Genomic DNA, 26,308 nt, shown 5'->3' with positions numbered 1-26,308 from the left:
CAAACACTTCTATTCTCAAAGTTGGAGGCAGTAAATTAAAACGCTGCTGAATCTTGCTGTCATTAATCACGGCCCCTTCACAACAGTACTGTGCTGCTCCTCAGCAAAGTAGGATCCGGTGTATCTCATTCTGAGGCATGTTTTCAGCCACCGCGCTTCAGATGAAAAGCAGCTTATCAGACCAGGGTCTCACCAGAGGCCTACCCAGCTCCACAGCAACATTCCCATCTGTGCCTGCAACATTCTTCCTTCCCTTTTCTGCTACTGCTGAGCTGTCCAAGCTCAGTGTTCCCAGGTGAAAAGCGGAGATGAGAGAATGGATTTTTTTGCACACCTACTTCCCTCCCAGTCCTCTGCCTGACAACCCACGAGGCTGATATTCTCTAAACATCAAGTAGCTTCACAAGACTGTTGTAGGTATCTGCTTCTTATTCTGTCACATATATAAGATTTATTTCAAAGGTTTTTATTATTTAAATGACATGGAAATTTCCCACTTAGGGCTGACTGCATAATTTCCAAATTATTAATGTGACCCCTCGAGTATTCCAATTAGCTCTTCCTATTAAGTTTTGTTTTGAACAGTAGAACAAAATGCACTCAAAGTCCTCTGAATTCAGCACTTCATCCTTGCTCACTCAGCACATCGCGAGCTGGCCTTAGATCTCAGATCTCAGTTAGCAACAATCACACGTGCCCTCAGTGTGCTCACCATGGGAGGGAAACACCATCACAAAATGCTCAGAAAACTCATGCCTCGTTGTTCCATAAAGCTCACTGCTGTTCTATTAATTAAACAACTCACAGAACGGCTCACCAAACTACTTGATTTAATGCTAATGACTAAGAACCATAACGCATTCACCTGAAGTACTCATGTGTACAGTCTAATGAGTGTTTTCCACCAAGTTCTCTGTGCCGCGTGAGTCACACTGAGCTTTTTAATTCAATTTCACCTATGAAGGACATTAAGCTATAGCAAGATACGTAGATATTTTAAGATGCATTTTGAAAACGTTTGGATGAATGCAACAACAGCAACAGTAACTGGGCTCTCAACTGTGCTCAAAACCTCTGATACACAAAAAAACCTCCAACCTGTACTCTGCTCCTGTTGGATCACTGCAGTGTCAGAGCAGTTTTTGTATTTTTAGCTTTATTGCCAAAAATGAATGTAAGAGCAATGCTGAGCAAACAAGCATGAAACAAGGGAAAAAACCTCCAACAGTCCCACTAATGTAATTTTTGCAACCACTGCATGAACTGAGCAATAAACTTAGAACTGCAGAACTCGGCCAAAGAAGACGCAATGATCTCAGGAGTCATGTTAATAACTGACCACTGAAGTCTAGGAAGTGTTACAAGTACAAAACAACAGGTGAGGAAAGGAGAAGGAAGAAGCTCAGCTACCACTGACCAACCACTTCAGGACGGCAGCATCAGCAGCACAACCCACACAACCACCGGCCATCCTGCTGAATTCTGTAGGAGGGTTTGCACTAGAAATGGAAGTGCTGCTTGATGGGACTTGGATGAAAGGTGTGAGAAGTACCCAGTGGACAGACATGCTGTTAAGATACGGACAGTACGACATTTCATTCAGTAAGTGGATAAGAGACACGAAGTATGTGATGTGCCCTACAGATAAAGCAGCCAAAAAGTAGGAAATGCAACCGCACACTTTACCTGCATAGAGCACTCACAGTGAGCACAAACAGAAGCAGCAGATTCTGACTGGAACATTCAAATCAAAGGGTAGAGGTCAATTAGTTCCCCAGGAACTCTCCACTATTGCCAGCCATGAGGGCAGAGGGCTACTGCTAACAGCTGAGCTAGAGTTCAGCCAGGGATTTTATTCAATCTCCTTGCGGGACTACAACATACCCCTGCAGCAAAAGAGATTGAGCTGAAAGAAGTGTTGTTGGTTTTTGGCGATTTTGTTTTATTTTTCATAACTATTACTGCATTTTTAAAAATAACACGCTATTAACAAAACTATTAAAACAGTGGTACATATATGGCATATGCCAGATGGCATATGGCCACCGGTAACACAATGACAAGAAGCGAGAATTAATTTAGGCAATTTACTGCATGTATTATTCAGTCATTTGGACCAAAGTCCTTTAGTATGCAATGCTAAAAGGCAGATTTACCTCATCTTAGAGAGAGGGATGGTACAGCAGTACAGCTAGTGAGCAGGGAGAACGACGACGACGAAGGAAAAAAATATATATAAAAATCAAAGGCTGTTTCCTTTACTACCATAAGAACAAACCTCCATAACTATTTTCCTGTTCTACAAAGATACTTTTAGGAGTTTGTTTAAACTGTGACAGGGTGATTTTCTTCATTGTGTACAACAAACCAGCATGCCTACAACACTACGGGTTCACAGCCGCACCTGGGAGAGTGAGTAACAAAGGAAAGCTATACAGAACCACTGCAGTGTACAACAGTTTACTCCCTTTGTTTAAATACACAAGGTTCTACGGATATTCCACTGGTCAAATTTCATGTTCCAACATCAAAAACAAGTCCTAATAAACACAAAGCAAGAAAAAGGCAAGACTACTGAGCGTACCCTATGAACAACCTTTTATCGTAATACAGATGAGTTTTTATGCTTCTGAAGGAGGAAATTCAAGCAAAATATCAAAATTCACACAGAACTTTTTGAAGCCTAACTTTCTTATACTCTACTTCAACCACTTACTAACTTAAAGTTAACTGTGTTAACTGGGACTCACCCTGCCTGAAGTTCCCAAAGTGCTGTATTTGCTCATACTTTAGTGCCATAAAGCAGTCACATCAACTACCCATCATTATGGAATCTATCCATTTCATTCCTATAAGCTTAAACAGCCCCTATATAGGAAAACAGAAATTACGTTATTGATAAAGAAGCACCTAAGGTTACACGGATTTTAAGATAAGATTCATAGCATCAAGACTGCCCCACGCAGTCATCTCTACTGTCCGTACCCAACTATGTGATAAGTTCTCAAGCAAACACCACATCTAAGAAATTCCAGAACCACCTGACGACGTTTCAAGCAGTTGACCCAAAGGGAAATCCATTCAGTTCCAGCAAGTCTCAGTTGCTCAGTTTAACTTGAAGCAACTAATAAAGGTATGCAGTAAACAGGAAAAGAATACCCAGTCTGAAGTCCAATTGGACACCAAACAGGAATGGAATATGCGAGAATGGAGTAACAAAGGGTTTCTTTAAGAACGTTTTACAGATAGCAATGGAAAGAAAGAGGTTATCCTTAATATTAGGAAAAAAATATTCTCAAAGAGTGGTGAAGCACTGCCAAAGGCTGCTGGGGGAGGTGGTTGGAGTCACCATCACTGGAGGTCTTCAAGAAAAGGGTAGATGTGGCACTGAGGGACACAGTTATTGGGAATGGCAGTGGTAGGCTGATGGCTGGACTGGATGACCTCAGCGTTCTTGTCCAATCTTAATTATTTTGTGACTCTAAGGAGGGAATATTTCACATGCACGATCTGCACCGTCAGTGTTTAGAAGAGTGTATCAAACTGCACTCAAAGCAGAGACTTAGCAGCTAATTCCTTGGCGTTCTGCTCAAGAACCACATGAAAACCAGCACACCATTCTTCGTGCTTTACAACGTTGAATAGAAAAGGACTTGCCTCTGTTACTCTGTATTTACCATCAACACTCACATTCCAGGTAATGTGAAAACTGCCCAAGATATCACATAAAAAAGGAAAATCCTTCACGTACAATTTTCTTACATTACTAGAAATGTTTCCATTGGGAATTTTTGGATAGCCAGGAGAATTTCCAACTGCGCTAAAAGCTGGAATTCTTTAATAAAGAAAACTAGAAGGCAAGAAAACAAATGCAGAGTGTAAGACCAACTTCAGACCTGAGTCTCAATGTGCTTTTCAGGACTGTATTACTCTTCCTTAATTGACATACTTACAAATTTCAGTATCTTTCCAAAATGAATCCAATGTCACAACAGTTCAGTAAAACTTTATATTAAAACCAAAATTCTTATTAAAAAATATTTTTTTCCTCTCCCCAAACCTCCAAAATACCTTTTTTTAGCAAAATGTTACTCATTTGAATGAGCTCAGCTCTATCAAAGTACCACTTCCCCATCCTCACCATCTTCTTTAGCTCTTCTTCGCTAATAACGAGTTCAATCCAATCAACATGCAGATTTTTTAAGGTCACAAACAATGCACAAAGTCCTGATCTTTGTTCGATTATTCTAAAAGTTTCTGGTACACAGAAATACAAACTTTCAGCGACTTTTGAGAAGCTGTTAAAAACATACAAACTTTGTAGCTTTCTGTATGAATGGCATTTCCAGTTTGACACTGGCATTCCAAGCCATAAGAGCAGTAAAAATATAATGGTCCAAAATGACTTTCAAACAGTGTAGCTGCATGTTTGCTAAGAACTCAAAAAACAGCAAACATCCAAAACAACATGAGGCAAGAAAAAAACCCATTACTAAAAGATGAACTGAAATAATGATCTGCAGAACAAGCCAGTAAACACTACAATATGCATTTAAAATTGTGTAACAAGGAGTAAGCCCATCAAAATGCTAACTGGGCTCTAAGCACTCACAACCAACACAAGAAGTACATTTAAGTTCTGGAAGTAACATTGAACCAGCAAAGCAAATGAAATACATGGTTTTAAAAACAATGAATTTTATTAGACATACCTTTTCTCTCTGTTTTCTGTGAAGGGATGGAAGATGCAGATGTAGGCAGTTTTGATAAAGTAGATGCTCCATTAGCATCAAAGGATTTCTTTGGCTGGTGATCAGATTGTAGAGAAAATGGACTAGGAGGAACAGTGCTTGGGGTAGCAGTTGGATGAACCACTGGTTTGATGGGATGCTGTACTGGAGTAGAACTACTGTGAGTCTCTGCCCTGGGCAGTCTGTAGTCTCTGTCATTGTGCCTGCTTGTTTGAGACAAAATATTCTGTGGGAGCATACTACTGGCGTCACTGGAATGCTTGTCTTCCACTTTTGTCAAGATTCCCCAAGTAACATTGCAATAAGGAAAAAGAAAGAAGATTAAATTAGAAACTTCTCTAAGATTACAGTAACTATGATCAATATAGCTGCACATCAATAACTAGAGCTGACCAAACTTCTTAAGTTAAAAAAAACAAAAAAACAAAAACAACAACCTCAAGTAGACCAGCATCAAAAAAGGCAAAATTCAATTTTACTCACTGACAAAATGCATTTTCTCTGACCTTTGCTCGATTTAGAGTTCCAGTTAAGCACTGTGTTTTGATGAAAGGTTGCTTTATAACGAGTGTTACGGTCAAAGTTAACTTTTGAAGTTCCTAAAAAATCTAAATCAAAATCTATTATTTCCACTTGTATTTAGCATGAAGAGATAATCTGTGCCCTTTTTCTTTTGTTCATTAAAAATCCTGAGCACTATGCCTAATTAAGTAGTCTCCAATTCTACCCTCCAAGGAATTCTACTTCAAGTCACATGAATACCGCCACAAAGAATTGACTTTCAGTTGGATGAATTCAGAAGACCACATACAAAATGAGTGACAAGTTTGCATCTGTCACATGCTAATGGAAGTTAAAGTTCTCCGTGCAGTGTACACATCAAGCACTGAGATTTTTTTCCATGATTTTCACATGTCACAAAACTAGTGGTTACTGAAACATGCAAGTACTCTATCTTCTCATATCATACAGTTTGTTCTAGCATGGCAATGTGTTTTAATATATACAGAAAAACATTCCTTTACACACATTTGCTTAGCCAAGTACCACAGAAGGGGAAGAAAAATACAGTTTGGAAATACATAGTTTGGTTTCTACTTTTAATCTATCTTGAGATTTATGCTACAAAACCATAAGAACAGTATCAGCAGACAGGAGGAATCTCACGTTTCTAGGAATTGTTTGTACGTTTCCTAGAGAAATCTGGCAAAGTTTCGAGCTATATTCTCAGGAAAAACATTCCAAGCTACTGAAATTCATGGTCTGGAACTTGCTTTGCTAATAGTATTGGCTTAGCAAAAATATCCTTTCAGTAAAGTATACAAGTTTCTGAAAAAAACTGATACCATTATCTATTAAATTAGTTTGTATTTTTCAGATGTGAAATCAAGTTTTCAGATTTTTTTTCTGCTTTTCTATTTTCATGCTCAGTATATAACACAATCAAGTCTCAGTAAGTGCAACACTCAAACTGTACTATTAGTTGTGCAAATTGTATCAATAACTACCTACAGAGAACTAAATCAGGCAGTAAAAGCTGCAAGAAGTACCACAAAAAACTGCATTAAGAAAACGCTGTCCTAGTAAACAAAAGTTATTTTAGGGAACAACACTTGGGATAACTGTCTGCATCATCAGTTTGGCTTTGTTTATACAAAGAGAGGAGAAAAACAGCTTAGGAAACATTTTTATTTTTTAAATTTTTAAGTTTGGAAAAGAGCAATGCAAACAAGGCAAGAATACACTGCTGTAAAAACACAAGACCACATACTTCCACTGGCAAACCCACTGGCAGCTGTTGCTTGCATCACCTCTCTTCTGTAATCTCTATCTTTTGGAAAACTGTTAACTGACATTTTGCTTGCTTCTTTTTGTCTCTGCTCTCTGAAGAAAAAAAAAAAAGAACAACAAAACAACACAAGTTAAATAAGGATTTACAACACCTAACAATACTTTCTAGAGGCTAAGATACATAAGATGAATCGTTCTAATAGGTCATTGCTACTGTTGGCAAACTCCAGCTGTTCCTTACACCAATATCTTTCCAAGCCCCCACCACACCAGATCAGCTCAGCTCACTAACATAGCAAAGAAAACACAGATTTCACCTCCCCGTTCTGGAATCACCCAGGGATAAGGTAGGTGCTAGAGGTCACGTACAGGTGGTAGAAGCACAGACTTGGACCACAGCCTTTTACAGCAGTACTAGATAACATAATTTATAGAGTGGTTGAGTTTAAGAACACTTTTCTTTATAAGTTGAAAACAGACACATATGTATCATACCTTTCCAGCCACTCTTTTGGTTTTTCCCACTGTGAAACTTCTGTTCTGCAGTTGTAGTAGTACTTTTTGCCTGAAGAGCTGATGTGTTCAGACCAATCATCCGCAGAATCGTAAGCCTTTAAAATACAAACAGTGTTGGACAAAAGACCACACCAGAAGTCTTAATACACACACTCAAAATTATGTCACATCCTCATATGTATCCATATAACTGCTTTCCATTTAGATCCCATTTAAATGCCTGTTCCATTGTTGTTAAGCATTAAGATGTGACCACTATATTCCTGCTGCATTCTACAATAGTTTCTTCTGTTTTATTCTCACTAACGTTAAAAAATATATCAGAAACTACCAGTATACTTATTGGGACACAGTAACATCAATACTGATAACCTCCAATGATTATCAATTAGAACAGTTTTACAACATCTAATAACTGCAGATCAGATGCACAGAGTGTTCATAAAAAAAAACTGATGTTGGAGAACTCAATAAAAGAGGAAGCACACGTCTCGCATTTCAGATAATGCTGAAAATACTGCATATATATGAATGGAGTGATACAGAGATAAATACCAATCATAAATACTCACTCCATCAGAAGTTTTGCTTGGATTATTGCTGGGATTAGAAGAATGTGAATTCGAACTATGAAGAGCACTGTGGTTATGTGAATTTTCTTGTGGAGAGTAACTGGTCCCTAAAAGGGAAAGGAAAAAAAACAACAGCTTACCACATATGTTTTCAAAGAAATTACATAAATGAATTCTAAGGAGGCAAAAAGCAGGGAGGGCACATCCTTCACCTGTATCACAACACCAATCATGGTTTCAGGAGACACACAAATATTTCTTCTGTTGCATATAAGGTAAAGCTTCCTTTGACTCGCCAGTTACAATTTCTTAGCTTGCACTGTTCTTACTCCCAAACTTCATCCCACAAACGAAATACGTATCCTTTACTGTTATTTTATTAGTATGCTGACAGAGTCCTAATGCACTACTTCAGACATTAGAAACCATTTTATCCTGTAAAGTCAGAAAGTTTCAAAGGGTTTCTCATCAGCCCTCAGCATATGGTACACAAAATCAGCTTTCAAATTCACTGAAGCAATGCTGTTTTCTTCACCCTTGAGTTTCTTTGTAACTGGTCCTAGGTAACTATTTCTATTTATGAAAATAGAATAAATTTGTTTTCCTGCAGCACAGACTCTGCAATAAAGCATATTAAAGCAGCGTTTCCCAGAGGTTTGCATGGTTCTGGACCCCAAACAACTGTTTACTGAGGTTACCTGGCTTTCTTCCCTGTAACACTTGAACTCAAAAGAATAGCTGAGAACTGAGAAAGGAGATAACTCAGCATTTGACATCTGCATTTGTGTCTACACTCAAATCACCAATTCAACACTAACTGTTCAGATTTCCAGTTAAATAAGCCCTCCCATTTACCCTATGTGAACTCTGTATAGATGTCCTGCTCTTAGGGAATGCTATTCCTTGAAAAATTCTGAACAAGTAAAAGTCTCGTCAATGTTTCCATTCTTCCCATTTTTTTTTTCCCCCACACCATGCTAAGAAAAAATATTTTCTTACAGATTTCAAGGAGAAATAATACATCAGCACTGACCCTCTCTTATTCTCTCCCCCAAGTACATAACTACTACTACAACAGGAACTACTAACTTCACATACTGTATCGTAATCTAAATTTGAAGTAAGAAGGCTCTGCAAACACCAAGAACTGAATCTCATGAGTAACCACATCAAAAAATAGGGAGCCTGAAATTGGACTAATAGGTGGGAGTAAACTGAGCTGTTCAAATAAGATTTTCTAAGACTTTAAGAGCTCATAAGCAGAAAATGACTGATTACAGTGTATCAGATGCAGCATAGGAGAGATTATAATACAAATAATGTCTTTTGATCCTTCTACCTAATGCAAGTGTTGACAAAATTACTACAAAATTCTCCACCAACTCCCCATGCAGGATAGAAAAGCAGTCAGGCACACAAGCAAAGAAATACACCATGACCAACGTTGTTCCTACCCTACAAGGAATAAAGACAGATTTGCATGCACTATTTATCGACTACTGTTGATAATAACAGTAGTTACTCTGCACTTCATTCAGCACAGTCAAGATGTTGTTGGTGACTTTCTAAATACAATCATGGTCTAAATACAATGCCACATCGAATAATCCATTATGTATTTTCTCAACATGAGTAAGATGGCAACATATGCACTAGACCACCGAAATCTCTTAAAGCTTGTCCTATCCATCCCCTAAACAGGTCCCTCAAGCTCACTGAACAGACATCCAGCCCCTCTCATTCTCACAGCTCCACAGTTCCCTTTGCACCTCCCACTGTTCCTGAGGGTGTTCCCAGTCCTGGCAGTGAGTCCAAGCCCCTCAGCAGTACCTGAGCTGCTGTGGCACTCACACTGCCTACAGCAGCCCCGGCACTACTCTGCAGCAGTTTCTTCACAAGGCCCATCATAGCTTCTCCAGCAAGACCCCATCTTATGTCACCAGGACGTGCTGCTCAGGCCTTGGGAACAGCCATGCATAATTCCATACCTGGTGGTGTCTAGAGCTATTACAGAGCACAAACACAGGTGCAAGTTCTCCCCTCAGGCCTCCATTTATTTTTATGGTTAATGCTGCTCTACATCTGACCAGTGCCACAATTTAAAGGGAATGAGCACGAAGGGAGCTGCCAAAATGATGCCTGCTGTTAGGAAGCTTCCAAGAGTGAAGCAAATGACACTCTGAAGAACAAGAGCTTTAGGCAATTCATATGAATTAATGGCTTAAAGACCCACCAAATTAACCACAGACCAAAACCTTGTAGTCTCAGTACAAAAAGGTACACGTTGATAGAGAATTATTTGACAGCCCAGCCCAGCAAACACTTGCTAGCTCAGAATAACATGGAAAAACAGCTCAGGAGCTTCTGAAGTCTGCCATGTGAAAATGGTCGGCCAAAAGCAATCACCATGTGGAAGCCTACTTCAAATAAGAAGGGAGGTTCCTCTTATTGGTATACCAGCTATACCCTTAGCAATGCCTAATCTCCATACATTTCATATGGCTGTATCTGCTGCAAATGCACACATGGCAAGCTGTTCTTGAGAACCAAATCACAAAGGTAGGATAGCTGAGATTACTTCATACCCCAGAAAGAGGCCTGCTAAGATTGACAGCACTCTACTGCCCCTTGAGATATTCCCTTGTAACATTTCTTACAGTTTTTATCTATTCACTGCATTAAAAATACTCAGCTACACCAACATTCACTTGCACAATTTTTATTAAGTGCTTTCCAGGCCTAAATTACTGAAGCAAATACAGTCTGAGCTGCAATGAGGTTTCAGCACCATGCTGGACTTGAAGAGAAGACACAACATAGGGTGAAGAAAGAATATCACATCCCACAGTATACCTTCAACTTTGTCAGTAATTTGCACATTGAACTAATGTTTCCCCTAACATCAGTTCAGCTCAGGGAAATTAAGAAGCAACTAAAGCATCTATTCATAACCACCTTAAATATCCAAGATCTTGGCCATGCACAAAGAATAAGCTGGTAGCAGCTGCAGCAGCATATTGTTGTATGGTACTGGACTATACATTCCCTAACTTCACTCAGTTGAAAAGTACACAGAGCACTTACTCTCCCAAGATACTTACTCTGTTAATACTGTAACTCTTACTGTAACTATCATAAGAAGTATCAGTGTAGATAAAAGTTTACTGATGCTTACCAGCTGGGCAGAAAGCACTAAAAATGCTCCCTAGCAAAAACCAGTTCTGCTGCTGAACTTCAAGGCCAGTTCTTTCCCTTCACTGTCTCCAATGGTGACAGGGATTCAGGAAAGGACCTGAGAGTCTTCTGTGCTCAGAAACCAGGTATTTGGAAAGAAATACGGGGCAGCAGCAAAGCAAGGAACTTCATTCAACTTATACTCACACAGAGCTCAGTGACTCTCCATCTCTTAGCTAATCCGTATTCAAATGTGTTAAGCTAGAAACGCTACTAGAATGTGAACTTCCTCTGCAGCACAGACAGACAATTATTTGTTATCAGAAAAAAATTAACAGTCAGCAGTACTGACATTGTATGGAGGAAACTCAGAGTTAAGCACTGAAATCAGCCTTATCAAAGTGCACCTGAACTAAGATGTCTGAAGTGTATTTTAGCCCCCAGCTTTGTTAGTTTGATGGAGGCCTTTGAGCAAAACGCTCACTGAAATTCTCCATATGGGAGGGAATAAAAGTAACATAAGGAAGTTTTCATCTTTTTCTCCAAGTTACCATTTACACAAGCTTTTATGGAAACCAGTCTAAGACACCACTATGAAAAGAGCTGTACATAAAGTGGGACAAAGTACTAAAAAGGATGAGAAGGATTCTACAGAGCTGTTTTTCAGAAAAAAAACCCCACAGATTAAAATAAGGATTTCTTTCTAAAATGGTAGAAAGAAACCAATACCTCCAAAAGGAAGAGAAGGGAGCACTAATCCACCGAAGGCCAAGGATTTACAGTGTTTTACTACTGAAATTCAAACACAACTGAGTTTCCTCATACTTAAAGAACTTCAAGATATTCTTAAAAAGATACATTATCTTCTATATTTTTTTTATGTACTATGTAACAAGTTTGCTATCTTCTGTTTACATTACCTTAATTATCTGTCTAATTTTATTTCAGACACTGAAGTTCAGTTTTAGGCTAAAGAATACAAACTGTCCTAAAAAGAAAATCAGTTACTGCCTCATCAAAAATGACTGGGTCCAATGAACAAAGTTCAGCGAGTGCAGTGAGCTCCTGGAAGACCCGACTTCCAAAAGCTGTTCTTTGCAAAATGGCTAAGAGGACAAACACGTATTTCCACTGCATTCCTGAAAAGCATAAATGGGTACCAAGAAAAGGGAAGACTGCAAGATTTGTAGCTCTACCACAAACACGCTGGCAGACAAAGTCACCTCACCGCAGCCTTTTTTTGAGTAATAAATAATAACATTGTAATAAGTAATAACATTAGAGTGAATGTGCCTGTTTCTCTTAAAATAGGGCAGCATCCAATCACCTTCTGAACTTTTTTGGTTAGAACACCTTGGAAAGACCCAAAAGTTTCTGAAGGAGACATATCTGAAGGACTTGAAAACTACAAGTTAAATTTAAAGGAAATAAAGAACTCTAAGTGGATACTAAATTTCTAGTATTTCCATTTATTTTTCCCTCCCTTTGTATTTAGGGCATTTATTAATACAAACAGCTGCTAGCAACATCATTGGTACTAACAACAAGTGACCTTGAGATTGAACAAGTTGAAAAAGAAGCTTAAGCCATTTTACCCACAGAAAGTATGAGAAGGGACTGTGAACTTCAGCATTCAGAGTCCTGTTCCCTCTGACTAATGACACCAGAAGATCCCAGTACAGCATCACTGATTTTAAGCCTTTTTAATTCTGCTCTACTTATTGATATATTGCATTTGCATTACTTAGAGAAGAACATTACTCTAAGAAGATATTAAGAGAATAAAGCAAAACCATGCTTTTGTTCTTGACTACAGCTCAGTAAATTTTTCTACCTGTAATACAGTAAAGGACAGCACAAAAGAGAGGTTCTGCTGTCCTCAAGCAAGTACTTCATACAGGAAGAGGTTTCAATAATAACACACAAAACAAGAGAAGTGCTAAACTGACAGCCAGAACTCTTACCACAAACTAACGATGACATTACCTCAACTCCAATGTGGATCAGAACAGCATAAGGACAACAGACTCAATTTCTCCCTTCCAGGGCCTTGCCATGAAACCCAAGTAAACAGCACTCCCACAAACAAGGTGCTGAAATACAGTCCCAAGAGATTCCAGGTTGGTAACACAAGTCTGACAGCACCTCAGCCACTTGCTATTCCATGTCAGGGAACCACATTTTCAAAGACCTGATGGACTCAGCAAACAGAAGACAGTCTGTGACTGATCCACACCTTCACTAACATGCAGGAGAAGCTGACATAACAGAGGAAGAGTTAGATTCCATGTCACTTGGGACAATCTCATTAGAATCATCAGTCCATTCGAGGTTTTAAGGTGCAGACGCATGACCCACGAAGATCACTCAGAAAACAAACACCACACTTTTCATACTAATAAGAAAGATAACAATAAGGAAGATAAAAAAGCATCACTTGATTCAAGTTGATGCACAACTTGTATTTTCAAACCTTCACTCCAAAAAGGCAAGACTTCTTACTGTCCATGATGGTTTCAGAAGTTCTAAGTACCACCACTTCTCAAAGCTGAGTGAACAACGTTAAAGCTACTAAGCATTTTCACTCTGAAAACAAGAGGGTGAGTTGAACTGATACTGATCACACAGTGCTTGCTAGACTTACGTTCCTCTCTAGAGCAAGCCTCAGATTCTTTAGTTCAGAGATGATCAGACCACTTAAAACTACCAAAATACACAGAGAACCAGCTCTAAAAAACCGCGAGAACACAGAAATAGCAGCTACACAGAAACTAATCTGTGAAAATCAAGTAAAATCTAGTCAATATATACTGTATTAAAAAAAACATCAAATGCATACAGTACAGTTACATTTAGTATTCAATTATAACAAGGATCCACCTAAAAATGTTTTTTACACACACACACATATATATATACGCACATTTTATACACATAAGCTTTGTGCTTTCAGTGTGATGGATTCATAGCCATAGTGTCAGGCTGGATGCTCTGCACAGCTTAATAAAGGCACGTGCAACGGCTGCCAAAAATATGGAGCACAATACATCACAATTCTTTCACCTTCCAATTAAATAATTCTTAAACATATACTCAAAATTCAACTAAGCTTTCCTAGAATCTCTTCCTAGAATCTTTTTGGTGAGTCTGGTCTCTTTTCAGTAGTGTGTGGGGACAGGACTAGGGGTAATGGGATGAAAGTACAGCATAGGAAGTTCTGCACGAATGTGCGGAAGAACTTCTTTACAGTGAGGGTGACGGAGCACTGGAACAGGCTGCCCAGGGAGGTGGTAGAGTCTCCTTCTCTGGAGATATTACAGACCCGCCTGGATGCCTACCTGTGTGACATGGTGTAGGGAGCCTGCTTTGGCAGGGGGGTTGGACTCGATGATCTCTAGAGGTCCCTTCCAACCCCTACGATTCTGTGATTCTGTCATTTACTAGAGGAACAGACCTCTCCACAAAAGCTCAAGTTATGTTCACAAACTGAAAAGGCATTTTAGGATTATCTGACTGCCCGAGCGTCTCATTTATTTCCCCAGCCAAGTAAACAATCCAAAGGATTACAGAGAGCTTGCAGTTGTAAGTTTAGACAGCGTTTTGCCAGGAAGATGCACTTGACACCACTTGAATTTGAAAAAGATCAAATTATTTCTCACATCAAATCAGGTAAATACAGTATTCTTTCAGAAGAAACGAGAGGATTAGAAAATTACCCGTGTTAACCTGTCAGCAGCAGGCGTCTGAGCGAGCAAAGTACTGAGCCAGGAGGGATCCACACGCCCACTGATGTTACTCAAGCGTGACACCTGACACAAAATCACCCATCATCCAGAGGAATGCAAACACACGGAATAAACACGGTAGGAAGAAATGAAGCAAGGTGCATTACCGCATCTGGATAGAAGTGTTTATGCAAACGTACGCTATTTCTTTTTTAATGAAGGCCAGGAAAACAAGAAAACCACCACATTTTTCCTTTTTCATTTGCGAGTGAGCAGGTATGTTTGAAATACAAGAGAGATGAGTAAGGCAGATCACAGACTTCCTTTTTCTGCTTTTGCTACTGATAGAGATATGAATAATTGATAACTCTGCTGCTCTGACAAACTGGGTAACAAACCCAGTGAGAGGAGTGGAAAAGAACTGCTGCTTGTGAAGGACATAAAACAGAACAGTATTTAATACAGGAAACCAGGGGAAAGCAACCCATCTGTGCAACTGGGACACAGCTGTAAATGCCATTTCTTAATCATATTCTGAAAAGCCTGACGTGCCCAGTGCTTGCCAAGGTGCATCAGATTTCTATGATAGTATCACATCTTCCACAAAAACACACCTTTTAGGTCTTACGTGAGATACTGAAATTCTTAAAGCAACAGATCCAACAGGTTTGAAAAAGGGGAAAGAGATTTTTTTGGAGTTTACCGATGTTGAGATCCCATTGTGACTGAACACACTCCCTCACTAACCACTGAACCTAATATTAACACGCCCATTACTACAGATATTTTCTCCGTGTTTTCCTTTAGCAAAAAGGCTGACCCCGATTTCTGCATTAAGCACATTAAAGCACACAGGAGCCCAAGCCAAAAGCGCTGAAATCACGAATCCATACATAGAGTTAAAGAATAAACATAAAGCCATCACTTCACTAAACACAAGCCAGAAACGGTTCCTTTTCTTACTTAAAAATCACTTCTCAAACCAACATTTGTATGTATTACCTAATGGTGCTTTGTTTCTACAGCAATTCACCAGCACGTTCAGTTTCCACAAGCTTTTCTTTGACCGGCAGCTTCTCTGCCAGAACAGCCGTATGGAATAATGACAGCACCAGCACTGACACACTCTTCACAGAGAAACAGGAAATCCAAGGTGCTATTTTACTTCAGCAGGGGCCAAACTTGTTTTGTTTAAAAACCAGAGCAGCTCGATAGCACCGGGGATTAAAACACACATATAAAAATGACACAAACAAATTAATTTTATTCCTTTTGAATCACCAATGTGACTCTACCTTTCCCATTCAGAATCATCCTACCATGTAGGAACCTCTACTGAGTGAGCTCACACACACGTAACAGGCAATGTGCCTGCAAGCTCTGTTTTTTCCCCAGTAAACAAGGCAGCACTTTGGGTTTTAGTCACTTGCCCTGGAGGAGGCACAGCCGAGTCCTTTCTGTCTGCATTTCTGGTAGCTCTCCCAATGGGCTGAAGTTAGGAAAACTTTAAGGAATTTCAGGCTATCAAATGAAGTTAACTTGCACAGATTTTATGGCAGGAGCTTCCCAAGGCACAAAAATGACCTGCCTTGATTGAAGCATTACATACCTAAGTATAAGCACACAAGGTATGGACTGATCAAACACTAACAGCTGCAATGTGAAGATCAGAATACTGCCATTTCTTATTGTCATCTAACACATATTAATTAAGGAGCAAAAAAAAAATCTCAATTATTAATAAAAAAAAGAAATTTTATGAGAACTTTCTTCAAGATTTCTTTATAATTTTTGCAATAAGCTGTACGAATTAAACCATGACTAGGCTTTTTAAAAAAACAAACTTAAAATACTAGAAAAATCAATGCAAAATGATGTTCAATATTGACTTATTTAATATTTAAAGAAAACTGATAAATCTTAAGGTAAACAGAGGCAGCCTGGTTTATGCTGCTTCTCATCTCACCCTGTAGCCATCTCAGTCTCTATGCCCAGTTCTGTGTCCCACATTCAAAGCTAAAGCTGAGGGCAGAAAGCAGAAAACAGGACAGTGAGGAACCAGAAGTCACTACCAAGCCATCACCCCATGCCTTCTCTGTTTCCTATAGGGTCACAAAGACCTAGACAAGTACCCAAACAGGTACCCCAGCACACTTGATATGGAGAGGAAAAACAGCAACAATTTAATTTGCATAACTGATTGCATATCTTCAGTTCCTCGTCTTACACATACAAAAGCTGGTGATCATTTAAAGGAAAGACAACAATCTCTTACAGGTTACAAGAAGTAACTTGACTACTCCAGCTCACAGAATTTCTTACAGGTTACATTTCTAGCAAGTGAAAACTTTTGTAGCAGAATTCAGAAAACAAAAGGATTCTAAATTGTTGACCAGGGCAAACAAAAAAAAATACAGGAAACACTAGAAACTGATACACCTCAAACAGCTTCTAAATGGGAGGGGAAGATGAATTTAACTCTAGTTATTCCTCAAATTCACATTATTCTGCACACTCATGATTTACACATGATGAGTTTAAGGAGTGCAGCACATCTGTAGCATCACCTCTAGGAGGTGTTCAAGACCAGGTAGGATGGGGCCCTGGGTCTGGTACCAGACCTGGATGTTGGCAGCCCTGTATGCAGCACAGGGGTTGGAGGAGCTGGTGGCTCTCCTATGATTCTATAATCCCTAACCCAAACAGAAATCCTTATTTACAGAATGTACCAATTACTCTTTAAGCTTCATATTGCTAAGTTTAATTTTGAACTCGTTTGATGGCATGGGGGGAAAACAGAAGGGCCTTATAAGTAGGTCTTCAGAAAGCAACTGAAACAAGCATGTCAACCTCTCTGCAACAAGTTCTTCTGGCGAGGAAGACAAGAAATTTAAGAATCTTACATTTGTTTTGCCACATGCAAATTCCGCAGGTCTAAAACAGAAAAGCCATTTCACAATACTTAGAGCGTTCAAGCAGATGAAGCTCGTGGTTATGGCCAACTCAAACTAAAATCCAATCTGGCAAACATATGAAGCAGTGAAGCAAGTTGAGCACACACTGCCAGATCTAGCATAGTTTCACTTGACCTCAGAACCACACTCCAAAGAGCACGCTCTGTATGACCAAATCCTACAGTGCAATGCAAAGCACACTCACAACTCACATTCCAGGAGCCAAGTTCAACCACTCCAAAAAAGCAAAGGGTTACCACTGGAAGGATACTTAGGAAGTGCTCTAACAATTGTTAATCCATTCTAATTTGAACAAGCCACAAGCCTAGAAGATGTAAACTATAAATATTCACGTTAATGTTTGACCTACCAGTGGACCTCTGAACAGCTAGTTCAGCTTTCTGCAGTAGAAAAACCTTAGAAAACCAAGTCATTCCACTTTACAACTTCCAGCCCTGCAAAAATTGCCACAGTCAAGTTACTCCAATTGGCTGTAATAACACTGAAAATTGTGCCAATTTTTCTATTTACTGAATACTTATTAGATTAACTGGCTGTGCTTGCATCTCTGTTTGCGACCTAATAGAACTCCTGATTTTTCCATATCTTTCCCCTGCAGTTATTCATTAAATAAGCCCTTAAATGCTTCCTTTGTAACTAAACCGAGAGTTCTTCAAATCTCTCCCTCTAATGCCCAAGTATCAGTTGCAGTCATTTCCTTGCCTTTTTTTCTGAAAACCTCCACGTCAGTATCTTTTCTCAACTGTGAAAAACAAAACAAGAGACTGTATTCCAGTAGCTGTCACATTAGCACTGCGAGGTAATCTCTGCCTGCTGCTGCTCCATATTCCCCTGATCATGTAACTTTCTGGCTAGCACCGCACTCAGCAGTTATGCTCTTAATTGTGTCAGGAGTTTCACATCTGTTTATAGAGTCATCACCATACGTAGCTGTTTTCCTTCTGTTAATGCTTACTCTCCTTCCTGTAACATTTCACACAACAGACCACTTTTAGCTGCAGAGAAATCAGCATTTTCCCTTTTGCGTAACTTCGCTAGCTCTGTACTACTGAATAGTTGTCATTATTTGCCATTCAGTTGTAGATTACTGGTAAGTCATGAACAATCCTACAATTCCTTCCCCAGAGAGGAAAACGTTTCTATGCATGTACAAGATTAAATCCTCACATATAGCAAAAACAATCAAACAACATACTTAATGATACTTTTGGAAGCAGTTCTGAAATAAGTTCTCAGTTTTCAATGTGTAAAATGATGTAAATAGTATTTGCTTGGTTCAAAATCTGTGTGTTTAAACTCAGTTGGTAAGGAACACCAGAGAGAAATTAGCTTCCAGGTATCAAAATACCAATAATAAAAGCTTAGGAAAAGCACTGTCAAGACTCCAGCCATACCTCAGACACTCTTAAGGTGAGGAATTTAGCTTTGGAAACCAGCTGTTCACATCTGAGTACCTCGCCTGCGTCGCTCTGAGTCATACCACACTATGTCCCTTTTCTGAGTGATGGCAAAGCAGTTAAGTTACATTTCATCAATATTGCTGCTGTAGAAACAAAATTAGGCTATGTTTTTTAAAATGCAGCAGAAAAACTACAGCATTAAACTTTGACATGCTGTTCAACTCATTACAACAGCCACAGAAAGGAGCTAATTATTCCAAACAGACCCAATCACTACAAGGTATTAAGGTATCTTCATTCTCTTCCAACACACAGTACGGTGGCTGCATGCATGGAATCATGTCGAAGCCACAGCCATTTACCAGACAGCATAAAAATGAATAATGAGGTCTCTTGTCAGTCATCCACTCAACGATTTTCCAGCCCTTCCACTAACTTGGAATTCAGACATTCCAACTGGACATTATTCTTGAATACTGCTCCAAGAGTCCGCTTCTCCTCAGTCTCTAGTCAGAAATAAAGTGTAAATCATCTTAAAACTTGCATTTCAATCTCCCAAGCTTGAAGAAAAATCAAGTACTGTGCAAGAGAAAAGGAATGAATACAAAAGTGTTTCTTTCAGACCCGTTAACCTGAGCACAGTGAGAGTTTGCCAGTATTCTTTCACCAAACTCATTTTTAAGTTTGGTGAAACTTAAAGTTCTCAACAGAATTTCTCCAGAGACATTGCAGGGAATGGGCAAAAGGCCTTCAAGAAAGGAAACTGAATCCTTTTGTACTGAAGTTGCTGCAGAAGCATTTGCAGATCAGTACAACCATGTTTTGGCATCCCTTGTAATTCAAGAGAAAACACTAACACCTTCAACACAGTGCAATGCTTCCCTCTTCAAGTGCTACATTTAAGTCCAGAAATTCATTGTTACATTGCAACCAACCGCTAGCAAAACAAAAGCTTTACGAGCATCGCTGTTAAGAACTGCTTTTCAACAGGAATGCTTTTGCTTTTTTTTCCCCCTTGTAAAGGTGGTAACAGAGGATGGTTTAAAGGTGGCTAATATAAAGATAATGACTAACATGGTGATAAATAGTCAAAGGTTATTAGTAAAGGAAACTCACCAATGTCGATGCCTGGACCAGATAGCTGAGGCAGTCTCCACTGGGGAGTGATCTCCAAGAGATGCTGCCTCAGTGGTGGTCAGCCCTTAAATGAGGTCTCAGAGGGGGTGGAGTTGAAGTCCACCCCTTCCGGGAGCACAGCTACATTACTCTCACCTGTGCTCCCACAGCTGACCCAACACTTGCCTCAGCTGATTAATCAGTGGTTCAAGCTGTGATTTCCCATACACCCTTAACTGAAGAACTTGTACAAGGAACACTTTCTACTCCAACAGTAAAGATCTTCCCAGGAAGTGTCTGTGGAAGTTGTACAGAAGTAGACTTCAGAAGCAAAAGTAGTTAATACTGAACACTCAGTGCCCCCGAATTACTGTTTTCCACCACAAAGATATTACAGCACGCTGAGTTAGAAGACAGCATATAGAAGGCAAATCACATTTCAATGAAATCACCTCTTCTCTCAGGCAGAACAGAGGCCAAAGTCCTGCATAACATAGTGACTTTTGCAGGCTTACTGTATAGTCTGTACAGAGAGGGCAGAAACAGCAAGGAAGAAAAATGTAAGTTGTCAAGAAACAGTATTTCTCTTCAGAGAAAAGAGTTATGTCCCAACCAGCAGTTAAGGAACCAACTTTAATCCGGGGCCATTAGAGAGTACAGCTCTTATTTCACATACTAGTAAATGAGGATGGTAAATAATGTTCCCAGCATCACAATCCTCACACCAACGGATTTGGGAATTGGCTGCAGCAGCAGCTTGCAAACGAGCAGCATCACTTGCTGCCATGTGTTGGAACTCCCACTTTGGATCGTCTCCCATTAGTACATTGCCTTTCTCTTTCAAACTACATCAGATACTTTAACTTCATTACTAGAGCACTTCACCCATCTAAATGCACACCTTAAAGCCGTAGCTTTTAATACTGTCATCTTGATAGCACAATTCTTTCCAACTATTATTAGCGAAAGAAGCTAAAAGCATCTTCTATCGTGTGCTTTTTAAAAGCAAGCTTTGCAGATAGTTTTCAAAAGTAATTCTGAACATCAACGTTACGAACATCAAAACTACAGGAGTGTACACACAGGGTATATTTATGATACTATTATTACACTTACCCTTTTTTTCCTGAGATTCTCACAGCAGAGTAAAAAAAAACCAACCAAGCCCCAAACACCGAATCGTAATAAAAAACTAATAGAACCGATCCAGTAAAAAGTCATTTCAGAAACACTGCTGAGCATACAGAGCAGATCTAAAGCTATTTTCCATTCTCTACTACTGTATTATCTATAATTTCCAAACTTTTACAGCGAACTCTTAAAAACGAACTATCCCCAACCGAAGGTTCTCCTACTAGCGAGATATACGAGAAAGCTTTTATTCCAAATTAGACCCAAAGAAAATCACAGAATACTTTTCCCATCTCTTTTTTTTTCCTGTAATCCAACCAAAAAGCTTTTAAGATTTGAGTGGTCCTGGAAATTACACTTACAAATAAATACATAAATAAATAAATAAACTGCTCTGATGTTGGAGATGAGGTGCAGTTTTCAAAGCCTGTTTCATGGATGACCCACACTCTCATCTGAATCACAAACTTCACTCATTCCAGTTGAGCGGTGACTGACGAAAACGGACCACTTAGAGCAGTTAGCACTGACTAAATGGCCAGCATCTACACCACCTGCTTCCTCAACCCCTTTGCTCTGCACTATGTTTCACTATCCTCAGACTTCCCTCTTTTCAGCAGCCCTTCAATTTCCTCTTTGCAATGCATGCTGCCGTGGCCGCTTCCACTCTCTTCCACCTGCCCTAATGCCTTTTATTTCTGCCAGCTAATTCACAGTGATGCCAATGTAACCAACAGTTTGTTTCTTGTCCTCCTCTGCTGCGAGGGTTGCTAACACAGGAAAAAGTTCACTTCCTGCATCCAACTGTTGAGCATTCCTTCTGCAACAAGGCCTGCGGACTCCTTCAGGAACCCCTAAAAGCAATGCAGGATAACTCACGACACAAGTTCCTAGCAACAATTCTTGAACACATTGGTTTCAAAGCCTCCTAGTGATAAATGCAAAGAAAAACTTGGTATCTGCACTGTATGGAACAAATGTGTACATCAACTAACTAAACTGAATTATTCTTATTTGCATGAAGTTTTGCTGCATCTCTTTGCTATCACTTGTTGGTCATACTGGCACATAAACCTTTAAGTAAAAAGAAATATCATTCTAAAAACAAAACTCTGAAGGCCACCTCTTTGTTTTTACTCCTAAATGATAGATGTACATATACACACACGCCTCCCCCCACAGCATTCCCAACATATTCCACCCTACATATGTGAGCGCTTTGGTTTTTCTTTCCTGTACTTTCAGCATTATCATTACCTTGTTTGTACCCTTGAAAAGGCTTACAAAGATCATCTACCATCCCTGGGCACTCTAATGTTAAAATCTTTGTACTTCCCTTTTCTCCTTAGTGGAAACACTCTTCCACATTTACAAGGCCCTTCATAGCTCTGCTCACTGTAAACAATGCTGGCTGTAACTCCCTATTTGTTACTGCTCAGGAACTTCACACATGACTTGGTCTCCTAAGACTCCTGATCTCTTACAATTCTATGTTGCCTATAGCAGCTGACCTAGAAATAAGAGATACAGAAAAGGGGATGGTTGTTCATTAGATTTCAAACCCTTGCACGTACAGATAATATCCTCATGCACAGGGACCTGAAAGCAAGAACAAAGTTATTCCAGCACTCTGATATGCTAGACTTACAAGCACTCTTTGAAAACAAGGGATGTGACAAAAACTTGCATGTACTTTCCCATTAACACAAGATAAACTTGGAGGTCTCTCTCCAATGTAACTCATGTCTCTCTCTGTGTTCTCTTTCCACAGAAACCACGTAGGAAGCAACTATGAAAAACGCTTTGTTTTCAGTGTGTGGTATGGAGGGCTTACTCTAAGCCTAAGTTCTAAAACCTTAAGTATTGATCAAATTATCAATTATTGATATTTATTATCAGCAATAAAATTTCTTATGGATATATTTCAACAAATTAAAAAAGATTCCCAGTATAAGTTATGATGACGAATACCTTTATATAGGCAGCAAAGCTCTTCCCAGTGGGAGGGTTCTAGCATTTCTTTATTTATTCATTTTAAACCAACTGAATCACAGCCCTTTCACGTTGTGTGTACTTAAATCTTTAAACAAGGGTTAGCCCTTTCCATCCTTACCACAAAAAAGTGAGTCAATCCAGACTAAATGAGCCTCCAGCACCCATCAGCATGTTGGATGAACCAATCTTTTTGTAGCATTCCAGAGCAAAATTTAGCACAGGTGATATTAAGAGTGCCTTCTATAACACTAACTTGCAAGGGAGCAGATCAGGTTAATTCATCTTTATGTTCAGCAGTAATACCCCACATTTCTGATTTGATTTCTAAGAGATAAAACGAAGATTGCTTATTTGGGGCTTCAGTGCAGACTGGGGAAATGACAACTGCAAATTTTCAATGAGGTTTGTTTTGCTAAGTTCAGCCAGGTCACAGGAAGGCAATAATACCTTTGTAACAGCTTCAAATCAAGCACTACTCATTTTAAAATAATGAAATGTACAGCAATTACAAACAAGCCTATTTTTCTTTCCCCAAGAAGTCACTGCAACGTGTTGAAAAACAAGTCACAGGACAACGGTGATGAAAACTTTTACTTGCCATCTACCCATTTAAACACAGCAAGGTTTTTCTTATTCCCCCCAAGGTACATCTGCACCTGCAAAACTGAGGTTATACTACAAAACAAAACAGTACCTCAGAGTAATTTGACAGAGAACACTACGAACTATCAGACTGTGTCTTTTGGGCATCAGCAACATGTCCATATTCACCTACATTCTAACACCTACCTTTAATTTACACTGACAGAAAGATCTGGTAAATCTTTGTGGGACACAGAGAATAAGATGCAACAACTTCAAACTTGCAAGGAGTTGCTCTGGAAGACAAAGCTGGCATTCTCCTGGCTCCCATCTGGCTAGCTTTGGTTCAGCAATACACAGTACTTAACTTGGGTTGTTTTGAGTGTGTGTTAGAACATTAAAACTGGCACCAAACTGAACTTATGAAGAACACACAAGAAAAATCATTTCTTCTTTTAAATAGAATAACATAGATGCTCTTTCAAAGGCTGTAACTTCCCTCAAACTGTTTAATACAACCTCCTTCTCCCAGCCCACTGACATATAATTTAGACAAGACCACTTTCAGATAGAATAAAGGACATTTTTCACTCTATTAACAGCAGTGGGACAGTGTTCTTTACACTTACAAAGCTACCAATAATTCCTTTTCCATCATTACTGTCTACATCCACACCTCAGATCACTCACCAACTATTCAGTCCAGACTCAGTGAGAGCTTTAGAATCTGTTCTCTACCCTCAAAAACAATTTTAGTACTAAAATAAGCAAATATGCTCCCCACATAGAGGCTCAACCTCCAAACAGTGTCATATATGTATAACTCCACTAAATGTAGCTTCACTGAAATCGGTTACTGACTGCACCAGAACACAGAATTAAAGGAGGAGGTAGGACAAGTACCTTTGTACAGGTAAAAAAGGAAGAGAAGGCACTTTTGTGTCTTGGAAAGTAATGTGTGATAGCAGTCTACCAGTCTTGCATGTGCATTTCATCCTGAGATTACTGTGCTTCCAAGTACGAGCAAATACAATGAAAACCAATGTACTAAGAAATGCTGCAAGTCTTTGCAAACCTTCTACTAAGCAATACCTCAGTATCAGTGGTCTACTGTTAAGCCCCAAAAGTGGGAAAACATAAGAACTGTTAAGAACAGTTGAGCACCATAAATGTACACGTGGTATGGAACTAATATATTCTAAAGGACACAAAGATATTATATTTGTTACTTTAACAAGTAACAATACTGCAGTGATAAATACACCTGTACATCCCAGGCTGTTAACTTTATAGAGAACTTTTCCTGGTGCTTCTTTGTCTCAAGTTCTGTCCCTAAATACTTTATAACCCAATACAAAGAACAAATAGAATACTTACAAAACAGGCTTCCAAACCCAGTAACAAACTTTTTAAACCTCCAGCTGTTTCTCTCCTTTACCAAAAGGAAAACCCTACTCTTAGGTGTTTTTAGGAGGTAGAAATAGAAAATAACACCAGCTTAAAACTTCTGAGCACACTATTATCATCTGAATTACACTGTAAAAAGATAGGAGGCTACCTGACTAAGCTTCTGCCAGGAGATACTGTACTAAGTGCTATCTTTGATTTTAACATTGTTAGGAGTTCACAGCAACCAGATCTAAAGCTATTTTTTATCATTCTCAGAGTGTAGCCCAGGAAGCACATAACTACATTACAGAAATACTAAATTATTTTTACTAAAATAGCAACTTAAACCTTTAAGATTGTCAATCTCTAGAACTCTAGAATATGGTTTTATCTTATTGAACGTTGCAGTATGCAGAACTCTCATACCTGTAAAAATAAGACAGCTAACAGGTGTTACAATGCCTGCTTCCAAGCAAACATGGCTTTTGGTTTCACAGCAGTCTTCCAAGCATCAAAGAACATCGCTCAGCGCAATGCTCCCTTCACCTGAGTGACAACTGTTGAACTTTATGAGGAAACAGTAATCGCTTAAAGAAAGGTTAATTAAAGACAACTCACCACCATCCCTCTCTCTAACTCTGTGAGTATGCACACTTTTTGCTTTACTGTGCCCTGTGTTGTCACTGTATTTGTTTTCAGGGCTATCAGAGCGCCGCAACATTTTATTTGGTGGTGAAGGATCTGTGGTGTCTCGCATCTTGTCATGACGATGATCACCACCACTTGGGTGACTCTTGGATGAGTACTTAAGAGCCTGAAAAAGATCACAAGAGAACAGGCATTTTCATCAGATATAGTTACAGAAAGAACATTTTAACATCAGTCATAAATTTCAGATCTTTTTTCTAAAACACTTTTTGAAGTAATTAATTTTTATTTCCCATTTAAACAACCACTATTCATCCTCTTAGTTTTAATTACCTACATTAGAGCAACAAGTTCTGTAATTAGGACTGAAACCATTTGCTCTCACCACGACATCCAACATAACATTTGCTGTTAAGATAAGCCTAATTTCTTCCTATTTTCTCAGTGAAGGACTGCATACTTTAAACGGTAAGTGGGGCACAAAACCTCTGACACTCAAAACAAGCACAAGTGCAGCTGCTATTGAAGAAATAAAGAGACAGT

General features: G+C 39.2%; 1 protein-coding gene across 5 annotated transcripts in view; it reads right to left on the bottom strand.

The window, feature by feature from the left end:
- The window catches only part of WAC (WW domain containing adaptor with coiled-coil), a 51,658-nt gene that overhangs the window by 23,388 nt on the left and 1,962 nt on the right, over positions 1-26,308 (bottom strand). For all 5 annotated transcript variants that reach the window (XM_015853212.3, XM_085538776.1, XM_015853210.2 and 2 more), the window contains exons 3-7: positions 25,736-25,931; positions 7,631-7,737; positions 7,038-7,153; positions 6,523-6,635; positions 4,713-5,021 (exon numbers count right to left, since the gene is read on the bottom strand). In XM_015853212.3, the coding sequence (XP_015708698.1) occupies positions 4,713-5,021; positions 6,523-6,635; positions 7,038-7,153; positions 7,631-7,737; positions 25,736-25,931 (841 nt within the window). The remainder of the gene's footprint in view (positions 1-4,712; positions 5,022-6,522; positions 6,636-7,037; positions 7,154-7,630; positions 7,738-25,735; positions 25,932-26,308) is intronic.

Source organism: Coturnix japonica, chromosome 2 (genome assembly GCF_054131305.1).
Source record: "Coturnix japonica strain WE chromosome 2, WE-NBRP24, whole genome shotgun sequence".
Taxonomy (NCBI): Eukaryota; Metazoa; Chordata; class Aves; order Galliformes; family Phasianidae; genus Coturnix; species Coturnix japonica.
Note: the sequence above shows the minus strand (reverse complement) of the source record. Positions and strands in the feature narration are given on the sequence as shown.